The sequence below is a fragment of the Ciconia boyciana genome, chromosome 11 (genome assembly GCF_034638445.1).
Source record: "Ciconia boyciana chromosome 11, ASM3463844v1, whole genome shotgun sequence".
In the NCBI taxonomy this organism is placed as follows: Eukaryota; Metazoa; Chordata; class Aves; order Ciconiiformes; family Ciconiidae; genus Ciconia; species Ciconia boyciana.
In genome coordinates this window covers 17,414,216-17,427,264 of record NC_132944.1, presented here as the reverse complement: position 1 = coordinate 17,427,264, position 13,049 = coordinate 17,414,216, and the positions used below count along the sequence as shown (strand labels likewise).

The following is a 13,049-nucleotide window of genomic DNA, read 5'->3' as shown; positions in this document are numbered from 1 at the left end:
AACTTTTCTGATACACCTCATACTTTGAGTCCTTTTTGTGTAATAAATGTGTATTTCCTTGACACTAACATTCAAGGAGTTTTGAATGGGTTATAGGCCTGAAACTTCAAAGATGTCCTTTTCTTAATAAATATTTTGAAAAGGGAACTCTTCCTCACTTCATTTCAAGCACTTTCAGGGTCATCCTTCTCATCCCTCTACCTCATGGTGTAGTGGATTCTACCTCTGTTACTCACTTATAATATTTCTAGAATTTTTCTTATGGCTTATTTGGTCTGTGGAGATGGTAATTTAAAACATATGTGGTTTTTATTTTCTGTGCTTCTTTGTTATGCCTAAGTATGCTTGATACTGCTTACTGCTTTTTGGTATTAATTAGATTTTTCCTATAGTATTAATTATCTTGGGATTTGTTTGATATTATTGCGATTGTTGATGCTATTTATTTCTTAGAAACATTCTCACTGAAAATACTGCACTGTTTAATGCAAATGCTACTGGAAGGATCCTACTGATGCGGGGACGTTTTATTCTGATGTATTAATTGATGTGTGTTTAGCGAAGGGAGCCCAGTGGATATGTTCACACCACACTGATTGTCCGATTTAACCGGAGCACTACTTCAGCGAATACAACTTGCTTCTCTGCGGTATGGCTCTATTAATGCAGAGCTATGCCCGAGGTATTTAGCCCAGCAGATAAGGAGTACTGGAGCGGGCAGAGCTCACACTAACATGCCTGCATGTCTCCTGGCATCTGAGATAGGTTGCTGGGGTCTCACTCGGGTATTTTTACAGAGCTAGTTAGAGATGTATTCAGCATACCACAGCAGAATACACAACGTGGTATTTCTCAGTGGTTTGGTTCAGTGGATGGTAGTTTATTGTCTCTGATATTTGTGTTTTCTTGTCACATTTGTTAACCTTTGAATGCAAGAAACTCATTAAAGCAATTCCTCAGACACGCATACTCCAGGCTTCCCCAGAGCTCTCGAGTCACTACCAGATTAGCATCAGCAACAGCAAGAAGCGAATCTCCAAATGGGTTGATTGATAGCGAGATTAATGATCCTCAAGACTTCTGTCCAGGTTTATTATTTGGCGGCTTACAAATCTTTGCTTTCAGGGAGATGGGTGGGGAAGGAGGACCAGCTGGCTGCCACCCGGTCTGTCTGTATTAGCGTGATGGGGTGACGTACATAGCCCTGTCAGAGCACTAGCATTAAGTAGTGTATTTTCAGTGTCCTCATTATCTGCCAGGTACTAAATAATTTGCTTCTCTGCTCTTGGTGCCAGCTGCTCTTTCCTTTTCCTTTGTGCTGTGCTTCCAAAGGTATCTTTTTGTGCCATTTCTAATTGTGTTCTAAACAGAGTTAACAGAGAGACCACAAAAATGTTTAAGTAGCTATTTCTTTTTGAAATGGCCATTGAAAAAAGCCCACCCTCCAAATACACGGTGATGAAAAGAGAAAGGAAATAATCACACTTTTAATATTGTATCCCGGCCCCAAATAAGCTAAATGTGAAATATGTCCAGCAGTGTTGGGAAATCTTCCTAGGTCTCCCATGCAGCCTTAGTCCAGGTGCACGTGGACATGGCTGTTGAGAAAGAGGGAGCTTCCCATTGAGTATTTCGTTATATTTAACAAGCTGGCATTTCTGCCTGAAGATGGGCAGGGCCATCAAAACAGAGGAAAAAACTATGCCTAAATTTTTAGCACATCTTTGTGTTATGCTTAGGTCCCAGGTTGTGGCTTGGGATACCTAAAATAATTGTCAATTGAATGTCCTGATGTCCCATTCGGGGGAAGGAAAGAATATTTTTGCAAAGGGAAGAGCAGGGCTTTTCCATTTTCAGAGTAATTAGGGACATTTAGGTGAATATTCCAAAGAGAGACCCAGTTTCTGCTGTCCTCCCTTAGGTGGGATCCTCTCTGTTTTGTTTTTCTTACAAAACAATTTCAGTCCAGATGAATTACACTTTGCATTTAAAAATACCTGTATTTTAACCTCCCAGTGTGCCACCTGCTTTTTATTCTTTCCTTTCCTGAGATTCATCCCAAAGGGAATTCATGTCCCAAAATGATAATATCAAGTATGCCCAATTTTGAGTTCTTAGAGGTGCTACTAAAAGCTCCTCTCTAGTAAGAGGCAATCTTCATTGATTGCTGCAGTTCTTGTGATTACAGAACAACTCTTCACTTGGTTAAATTTAGCTCCTTCTGTGAGAAAGTTTTAGGCTCCTTTTTAATATTATATGATGTTTAGGGCGTTGGAAGTATACATTTTATAGGAACTGCCTAAGGTATTATTTGATTGGAAAAGCCATGTCTTTGTTTTCCTCTCTGATTTTCTAGTCTTTATTATGAATGTTGCATTAAATAAATCGTTGGCTCAGGGAGAGGAAAATGAATACGTCAGGCTTCCCTTTGGTTTTTAAAACCATGCCTAATTTTTAAACCATTTTAAGATACCACCTATAGGTTTCTCTACCCCATTTTTGCCTGAAGACATTGAAGTTTTGAGTGGTAATGCATATAACCAGGGAGCTTGTTCTCTTGCAGTGGAAAATACTGATGAGTAAACCCATTCAGTCATCTGTAAAATTGCTGAGTGTATCCAACACAGCTGTTGTGAGTATTGATTAAAGCAGGAGGGGAAGGTCTGATGCTGCTAGCCCTGTCAGAGGTCACCAGGAGAGTAATTAGCTACCAAGTGTTACAGGGCCAAGTGTCATCACAAATAAGGTTTCACCATCGCCTTCACTGTTCTCCAGGGACACCAGGAAGATGGGACAAGGAAGCGTGGAAAATGTTTGTGCTGAGTTAAACTAAGATTTATCCACTTACAATTTGCAGTTAAAGAGCTTCCTAAGTGCATTTCTGCATTGGCCACCTGGGCACTTTCTGATGGCACAGCTGATGAAGGGGGGGGAGGACTTGAAAGCAGCTCATCTTGGTGTGTGTTGTCATCTTAACAGTTTAATTATTTGAATACCCTTCTAAAAATTATTATTTCTTGTATAATGTCTGAGTTCAATACCGTATGTGATGTAAATGAGTGTCTAGTCTCTGGTGCAGGATAGGATCTCAGAGGATTGGGAGAAGAGGATTTTTAATTTTGTGGAGAGCTGTGTAGTCAGCTGGCAAATTTAGGCCATAAATATTAAATTAGCTGTCTTTCTGTGTCAGAAATCCCTAGTCTTGTTTGCAGATTATTTTTTCAGATGGACAATTTTACTAGTGGTGTGTTCTTCATCACAAATACTGTCTCAAAGTTTTGTCCACCTTCTTTTTTTTTTCCATCTGCCTTTTCCCAGCCTTTTTCCTGTCTTTATTTCTCTATGATACTGCAGAATGTGTCGTTGTAAGTATGTGTGGTTGGACTGGTGATTAGCGTTTGGATCCTTTTAGCTTTTGTGGGACTGTGTGGGTGCACAACAACTCACTAATGTGAAAAAGCATTTCTCCTTGCCCAGAGGAAGTCCTCTGAAAGGGACAGGCTACTTTTCACCGTTCTGTCTAGGAAAGGATGCCAAGGACTTGGCACGCTGTGAACTTCTGAAACCTATCCATGTACCATCTAGACCTCTCCAGTTACCATATCTGTGCGATGCCTAACACTGCTCAAGAAGATTACAGGCAGAAATTGCTTTGTGGGGAGAAAGGCGAATTGTCTTCGGGAGGGATATGCAGGAGAATCGGCATTATAGTACGGAAATTTTCCTCCTTTTTCAGCTTTCCTTTATTCTTTTGGGTTTTATGCATTCCTGCTTTGTATATCCTCCCGTAGCTCAAGTTCGGTCAGCCTTCACTGCCTTACCGCTCCAGCGTAGAATAGGTTCTTTTATAACTCGGCTTTTGAATTCTGATCATTAAGCTTTAAGACCTGGGAAGGAAAATAATTGTAGAAAATTAGGGCAATATAAGCCATCTTCTGTCCAAAAAAGAGTAAATGCAGGTGCCCCTCTGATACAATGAACGTAATATCACTGCTCCATGCTGGTCACTTACTCATATTCATAAGATCAGCTTTTTTTGTGGGGTTTTCTCTTCTCTTTTTCTTCTTAACGCTTGAGTCAGTTTTATTGCTCATAAAAATCAGTGACTGATGACCCCAGCTAGAGCAGTGCAGACTGCAGACAGCTGTTGTCCAGGCTCCCATCCACTGCTCTGCTGGTGACATGGTCGTGATTTGCAGCACTTCTGTTGTTCTGTAGTCTGCAGCTCTTTTCTGAGGAGTCATTGCCAATTCTGACAGTGACAAATGCTTGCCAAGGAATAGTGAAGCTAGTTTAAAGTGCAGAGCCATGTGTTACTAGTACACTTGACTGCATACATACTCTGGTTTTGGTGCCAGCAGAAACCAATCTTAATTGTGTCTCCTGGAAAACATGCAAAACAGTTCAACGAGAATCTCAAGCATCTTTTCTTCTATTGAAAGTGAGAATGAATGCGCAGAGGTAGTGAAAGGGATCGTTTCCTGTCTTTGGATCCTTGTTTGGGAGTTCTTTGCAGACCCCCCCCATGATGGAGGAGCATGGTGAATGAATGCCTGTATCCAGGTTGCATTTGATAAAGACTAAGCCATGTCCTGTGCAGCCTGGTTTAGAGGTCTGTTACAGATCCTGGTTTGACTCCTGTTCGATCTTGCCTGTTCTGCCCACCAGCTAAGGACTGTGTGAAAGTAGGGTGGCTGCAGGAACTATTGGCCTCTTCGTCAATAAATGTACGTTCTGCAGAGCTCCTGTCTGTGGGAGGCTGTTTCTGGAGGAAGGGTACCCAGAGGACAAGGTTTGCCCTGCTCTGACGGTAGTGAATAGGCGTCCAGGACCCTTTCAAGCCATCTGCTCCCGAATTGGTCATGCTTTAGGAGGTAATGACCCAAGACGAGAGTAGCTGCAAGAAACTGGGAGCCTAGAGCTCCTAGATGATATTACAGAAATAAAGTAGTATAAATCTGGCTAGCCTTGGAAAGGAAATACACACTGCTCCAGCCAACAGAAACACCTGGAAGAAGTAGATCCCTAGTGAACAAGGGAGCAATGAATGTGCCAGTCGCTTCAGCGTGTGAGGCAGGACACAGCTCTTGGGTGTCTCCAGAAAGTCAAGCATTCCCTTTTGATTTTTCCTTTGTTCAGCCACTGTCCCGGTGGTTTCAGCCAGCCACTGCGGAGGCAATCACTTGCTGCTCCACAATAATCCCTTGCTCCTTCTCTCCCTCCCTCAGCTGCTCCGGAGCGGCGCAGATCCCTCGCCTGTCAGCACAGATCAGGGGATGCTGCCCGCGCTAGACGGAGTACGGAGGACTAAAGGCCAAACACTGCCCTCAGAGCTATTCCCAGCACTCCCGTCGACTGCAGTGCACGCTGTGTGTTTGTATTGCAGGCAGTGTTAACTAAACACTAAGGCGCTATCTTCTACATGAAAATAAAATGCATCCAAGCTTTCAGGCCATTATGTGCTCTGGTTGTCCCTCTTGCTTTTAGATCAGTGTAAAGGAGAAGCTACTTGAGGTTTATTAACTAATAACCAAGGAAACCTGTTTTGAGTGTCAAAATCTCATGAGGCATCTCTTCTACAGAAGCTAATCTGGTATTTTGCTCGGCAGAGATGGAACAAGCATTTAACCCAGCTAATCAGGACCATCTCTTGGCATATTTTAATGCCTTCAGCTTGATAATAAGGTGCTGCTGCTCTGGGCTCTGCATCCTGTTAGTTTGCTTTAATAACCCACTGCCGGTATCTCTGCAAAAAGATTCTGGGCAGGGGGATGCTCTCTCTCTCATCGTCTTTGCATTCCAGACCCTGCCTCTGCTCCTGCTCCGGGGAGATGCTAATCTCACAGTGTTTTCTGCATTTTGGTCCATATGTGACAACTGTGTGTCTGATCACCACAATCTCGCACAGTTATTGTACCCCAGGGAAAGGGAGCCAAAAAAACATATGGGGCTAAAGAAAATGGTGTGCTTCACTGCACACAGGCGTATTTCAGAGACAAGAGACACTTTGGTATTTTGCAGAAAAGATGTGGGCTCTCTGAAATCTTCTGGAAGTGAAATCAAGGCTGTGATTTGCTTTTCTTCAACCAGTGCTGCAGAAATGCAAGAATTATTCTAAAATTACTGTTTCAGTTGTTAAGATTTTAATAATAATTTATGTCATTGACAAGTCTCGATTGCTTATTCACTAAGGACTGCTTCTGTCAGAAAAAAATTCTGTTCTTTTTTCTGCTGATGGTGTTGGTTTCCTGAGCAAATGGGCACACAGGTGCAAACACCTGCACATGTATACACATGGGTTAAAAGTTACAGGCTGAAGTGCTCATGTGAAAACAGTTGTAGACTTGCACCTTGTTGAGCCCTGCATCCACTCCCACCTCTCTCCATGGGTGCTTCTCCAGTGACTTGAAGCAAGCAATTTTCTGCTCTCACCGTTTTCCTTTATCCTGCCCTCCCCATATACGCACACAGATTTACTGCAGCCTCTTGTAGCCTTAGCAACTGCTGCCACTTAAGGTTTGTATACTGAGGGAAAGGTAATGGGTAGAGGAAATGTCAGGGGATAGAAAGGAGCATCCTAAACTGGGGGAGAAGGCAGATACTAAATAGTCTGAAATGCCTTTCAGTAGCCTTGATCCCAGCTATCAGTATTTATTACTACAAACTAGACACAAGTTTGCAAAAGGCTCTTCTTGGCCCCAGGCGTTTCCTCACCCAGTCAGTCCCAGGCTGAAAAATGGACATTATCCAAACTGGGGGCCTGGAGGCATCTGCCCAGCACCCCGAGATTCATGCTTCCTCCTGGAGCTGCACAGAGGAGAGGTGCAAGAGTAGGAAACAGACCCAGTAAGCAGAACTTGCTGGAAAATTCATCCAGCGAGTTTGTGAAACCTATCGTAAAAGGTCTTTAAAAGGACCAATCCACTTCATCCTGCTCTCAATTTTGAGCCTGCATAGTCCCATCAGTGCTGCCTTCTGCTGGCACCAGCAGCCCCTGAGACATGGAGGGAGTCACCAGGACAGGGATGCGATGGCCCGTGCACAGCAAGCTCAGCTGTGGAAGCTAAGCTTGGAATATTTACAGCAATTATGAGCAAGTGCAAAAAAAGAGTTTGAGAGGCATGTCTTCACCTAATGTGCCAGTATCCAGCACTGTAAAGTAACAAGCATGCTGTATTATATATGTAGATACATAAGACAAGAGTGTATTTTAGCATGATGTTTGTGACTTGAGAAAACCTTTAGTCAAATTCCATGGTGACTGCCTTTTTAAAACAGCTACAGAAAGTCTTCCAGGAATAAAATACAGAATTGTTAATGACATTAATGATTGCAGAAAACTTTACTATGTGAAATATTCATTTAATACATTGTTATTCCAACACTGTGCTCAGCAGAGATATGCTGGACTGGGTATTCAGCTATTGCCATCATGGGCCTTACAATACCACACAATGTGATTATCCAACACAATTACATGTTTTGAGGCTATTAAGAAAAAGCTGTCTTATGGCTGGATAAAAAACCATAATGCCAACCTATCAGAGCCTCTCAGAGTATAAAATAACAAATTACAAAAAATAATTGCTTTTCTTAAGTATCATCAGCTTAAAAAAATCCTGTAAATCCCTACGTAAAGGTCTGTCTTTTTATCAAACACCTTCTTAAGGCCTTCATTACCGGGAGAAGCCGTTCAAGGATTTTTGTAGTATTGACTCAAGGGAAAGAGCCCCAAATACATCAAAATCAGGAACATTTTGCCTGTTTCATATTCATAGTTTCTTCTTTATGTGTGACTGATTTATTCTGCTGCGTGCCCCCAGGGTGTGCATTGTCCAAAATAAAGGCTGCCAAAAAAAATGAGAACAGGGAGCAAGCAGGGTGGGGGGAGTTCAACCGATGTTTTAAAATGCTGTGAGACTATTGCACATCTTGCATCTTCGTGTGTGAATTCACCTTATGGTGTTTCTTAACAAAAGCATACTCACTAAATAAATAACTTCAGCACAATGCAAGACATCGTGCCTGAAAATAGAAAGCTGCTCCGAGACAATTACTCCGTGCCGTGCAATCCCCTCTCTCCTGCTTCTGCATTGTCTTAAGTTGTACTTGTGCTGCCATAGCATGTGCTTGCATTATAAAACGCTGTGACTGTGCAGTAGAAAGTACAAATGCATAGAAAGCAAGCACCCGTGGTTATTTTAGGTTCTGGTTTTGCCTAAGAGAGTGGTTTGATTTTCAGTGACTTTTTTGCTCTCTGGCATGTACGGATGTTGAAAACAAAGGGAGCACAAATTACTTTGACAAAGTCAGCAAAGCTGGCTCTGCAGAGCGGGCTCACTATGGAGAGCACAGTGCCCAAATTACAGAGAAGCAGACTGCAAGGCAGAAACTTATAAGCCACTACGTGCAAATATGCTTCAGCGAGGGAACCGGCAACTTGACAAAAGGCACAGCTCACAAGGCCACCTGCAAACTTTGCCCAGGTGTTGAGGAGCAGTTCCTTAAGGGCTGCAGTGAGAGGGATCTTTCTGCAGTGGGAAGCTATTGTTAAGCACCCCGACAGATGAGAGCAGACCCTTCTCCTGCCACAATAGCTGCTCACACCAAGCAAGACTCATTAAATATTCAGTTCCAGCCTCAAGCAGCTCATTAAGTCAGCAATGAGCAGTGACGCTGGTGTTGGAAAACCCTGCCTCAGTTAACATCACCATGCAGAGTCTCCTTGGATCTCTTGATGTTATTCTGCTCAGTACCTTTTCTGTGATGACCAGCTTGTGCTCTCTGCTTTGCATTAAATACAGGTAAAAAAGAGTCAGGTGGATTTAAGTTCTCCTATTCTTCATAGGCCTTTTCAGAGAGGAGTCTTGGGGCCCAAGCCAAGTGTCTATTGCATTTTTCTGTAGCAGCATATGTAATACAAGTTTGCAGGAGGAGGATGGGATGAGGGTTATATGGCTTTAGTGTTAAAAAACCAACCAAACATAAAAGCGTAATGTTTGAAGGATAACTTTCATAGCAGAACATCGTGACATGCAGCAGTTACAGATGCTGTATTACTGTCTGTCGGCTGTTACACAGCAGAAACTTTTACAGTAAGTGTATTTTCCCTGGCAATGCTAGTGTCTTAAGGTGGATTTTGGCTTGAACTGTATGCTGAATGTTTCTTGTGTGCAGAGTTTCTTTCTGAATGATGTATTTGAAACCTGTTTTGCAACCACTAACTTTTGTGAGTATCATTTCATATTCAATAGTACTTAGCAATAATGTACAGAAGCATTTATGATGGGCGGATGTCAGATGTCGATGAACTAGAGCACACCAGAATCCGGAATTAGGATTGTAATTGTAGAAAACGCACATATGATTTCATGCATTGATGTTTTAAAACGATAACGTCTGAAAGTATGGAGCAGAAATGGAACAGAAATGGAGAAGCAGAACATGTGCAAAAGTTTTCGGCTATTTTTTCAGAGGGCAGTTTTTCACACCCTGAATCTATTTTTTTTCTTTTTCCTTTAACAGAAAGTGTTTTCAGACTGCCCATTTCTATGTGGAGGACAGCAGTTCCCCCCGTGTGGTCCCCAATGAAAGTATTCCCATTATACCTATTCCAGGTAAGACGGACTTAATCTCCTGTGTTTGTGCTCCTTGGAGTCTGTTTTAATTACATAAAGAAGAGAAGGTTATGCTTGTGATAAATCATGGCTTTTTGGTAGCAATTTGTTGTATCAGTGCTGCTTTGTTTAATTTAAGGTGCTTTGCAACAGGGCTCTGAGTGCCAATGCTGTATTTTTCCATAGGCACCTCTCCCACATTGTTTTAATAGAAATTTCGGAATAACCTTTGTAAAATGTCAAAAACATGAACAATGCTTCTTAAAAACGCTAAGGCATTGCATCCAGGGTGAAACTAGCTGCTCCATCAGGGCAGGCTGTGGACGAGGGCTATGCAGCTCCACTGCTCTCTCGAGACCGGGGGACTCGCCCCCCACTTTCAGCGTGAGCAGAGGTGGTGTCTGCTGGCTCTCAGGGAAGAAAGCAAGACACAGGGATAAACAAACAATCTCAAGTAAAGTCCAAAGCCATCTGTTAATTTGGTATTAATCAAATTCTCCTCTCAGCTATACTGAGAGCGAAGCTGGAAGCAGAGTTTAGCGCTATTCTTTCTTCATGAGGCATTTCCCCCGGGAATTATTAAGTGCAGGATCCAGCTCCCTTTAAGCAGCGATGACAGAGAGCAGCTTGGTGTTACAGTGGCCTTTGCAGCCACTGCCTTGTTTGATGTGGCTCAGTTTCACAGGCAGAATTAAGATACCCAAAGTGTTGTACTGACCTCAGTCTGTTAAATGCTTGTACTTGTTGCTTCAAGGTGTTTTAAGTTTCCTTGTCATTTTCTGTAATGTGTGTCGTTGGTCTAGGTTCCGATCTGCAGCTAATTAGATTCATTTTACCAAAAAGCATTCAAAGCCATCTCTGAGACACTGAGAAACATGTGTCCTAGAAAAATGAAAGAATCCAGTTACATTTTCCTTGATTTTATTCAGTAGATGTGTGACTATCTTTTCTAGAAAGAGTCTTTCAAAATACCCATGGGAACTAATATGAAAGGTTAGCTATTACATTCCTACAAGAAAATGTTAGGCCTTGCAGTCTGATCTTGTGCCGCTGAAAATAAAACATGCTGTCATCTCCTCTCCTTTCTGTGGCAGACTAAGATGCACGTCCTGGCCACTTCACTTCCTTAGCAAGGTGCCACCCTTCTTCTCCTTCTCTTTTAGGGTGACATGAGACAGGAGGTTTTAGTCTTAGACCACCCGCGATGAGTTTTCACAAAAGAGCCTAGACAGCTGGAGAAATCTGTTCTTCCTACTCTAAAACCAGGAGGAGCGCTTCCCTGTTGGGCCTGCTTTTGGCAGTCAGGTTAATGGTCCCACCATGCCTGCTCTCGTGTGATACCTCCTTAGAGCTTGTGAGGAAGGGGAGGGTGGGCTAACCTGGACTCGGTGCAAAGCAGTGTCAAAACCTGGGGGATTACGAGCACAAGGCAGTGGGAGGAGAGAAATTCTCCCCTCAGAGTGAAGTCTCTTTGGCCAAGGTATAGGGGGTTTTTTACTGTAATTGAGACAATTTTTTCTTAAAGAAACCAGCAGAAAGCTCCATCTTTTCATGCTGTGTTGTTGAGACAGTGGTTCTTCCCTATTTCACATGGATGTTTTGATGGTTAGTCCATTAAAGACTGGATGGCGTTCATATACATTGTAATATAGGCTGAAGAAGCTCCATTAAAACTGTTCAGGTGGCAGGTACAGTAAGGCGAGCACATACACTGATGCTGCTCCAGCAGCCATTCTAGTCTGTAACAAGCGGCTGAGAACAGAACAACAGTGCCTTTGGGGACGTCTTTCCATGACTAGAGCAAGCCAAGCTGTTGCACCACAGCAGCTTTGGGATTGACGTGATGCAGCCATCACTGCAGTGCATACTGTGGTCTGCTCCGGTTCAGTAACACTAAGAAAGAGCTGCTCACCCCTGATAATGGTCACTGCAGAATAAGGCACCTGCTGAGCAAGTGCTGCAATTGAGAAGCTAAAGATCTGCAAGGACTGCTGATGAGCTCTAAGGCACGTGAAGAACTGGGCCTTAGACAGAGGTTTACTCTAGTTGGATGCAAAGGTGAATCCAGCCCTCGAATTCCCAGTCTGATGACAAGATTTTTGTCAGTATAATGAACATTTAGACACCTGCATATAGACATCCAAATGGAGGAGCCTTAATCTGAAGCTGAATCATGCCCAGAAGGTCTTAAGAGAGAATGAACTGATGAACTCAAAGATCTTGGCACTGACAGTAAAGCTCTTCAGGCCATCAAAAGCCAAATCACCCTCTGGAAGTGCCTCTCTCTGTGTGTATTAACTATTACCTGTACAGAGAGCCTGTAGTGAGGCTCAAAGTTAGTAGAGAGAAATTCCAGCTATGTTGGCTTTTTCCAAAGATGGGAGATACTGCCTGAAAAGATCTTGAAGCTCTCCTAAACATTTTCCTTGTTTGGAGATGTAGAAGAGGCCTGTTTTCCCCCATATACCTGTTGCTAAATGACACTCTTCTCTGACGTCAGCTGCTGCTCCCACATAGGCAGCCCACTGAAATGCCTTAAAAACATTAAATGACAAAATTCTCCTCTAAACTGATTGCAACTGATGAAATTATAAGCCTCTGAACTTTCCCTCTGGAAGCTGCCAGAGGGTGTGAGAAAGTCTTACTTGCCATGTTGATCCTAGATGCAAATATAAGTGGCATTTTCACAAAAGCAAGTTTTTCAAAGTAACCTTGTTAACTTGTGAAACCCTATCCTTACAAAAGATATTTGAATAGATCCCTGGGGGACCATGCGTCTACCTCCTACAATTCCACAGATCAACTTCTACTCTCAATTATGTGCAAGCAGCCACGCTGATGGCAATTTAGAGCGGTGTGTCTGAAGATGTTCAGTAGATTTGCCAGGGCCCGTCTACAGCATGCAGTGAGCTGCCGGTCGGAGGAAGCTGAGCGGCTTTGGGTTGGCTGGTCTTGGCCCAGGTGTGGGGTGGTTCTGCCAGGTGTCTGGGAGCCAGGCGCAGTGACATCCTGACGCAGCTCAAGAGGTTTCAGAAGCGAGCTCTGGTGTCTCTGCATGCCACCGCTCTGCTCCGTGCCGTGTCGGCATGCTCAGAGGTAGCTTTACTGTTTATTTCTGCACCACGTTCTGCTCTTGTTTAGGCAAACCCTCTGTTTTCTCAGGTCTATGAACTCTAAAATCAATCTGCCAGCTACCTGCAATAGGCACACAGTACAACTTTTCAGGTCCAAAATCTGAAAAAAATATTCTTGTGAGGGAATGATTTTACCTATTTCCTATTTCACTTCCCACAGCGTACGTGCTTAATTATTGTGCATGAAGCCACATCACCCATAGGCGTGTGCTTATCTGTGCAAATTTGCTCTGAGACCCAAATCATTATCATTATTCATAATTATCTGCACTGCTTGATCTAGAGAAACACCGGACAA

General features: G+C 43.1%; 1 protein-coding gene across 1 annotated transcript in view; it reads left to right on the top strand.

Annotated features, from left to right (window-relative positions):
- Nucleotides 1-13,049, top strand: part of PTPRG (protein tyrosine phosphatase receptor type G) — a 417,185-nt gene that overhangs the window by 363,152 nt on the left and 40,984 nt on the right. Inside the window, exon 15 of the mRNA XM_072876458.1 lies at nucleotides 9,526-9,617. Within this exon, the coding sequence (XP_072732559.1) occupies nucleotides 9,526-9,617 (92 nt within the window). The remainder of the gene's footprint in view (nucleotides 1-9,525; nucleotides 9,618-13,049) is intronic.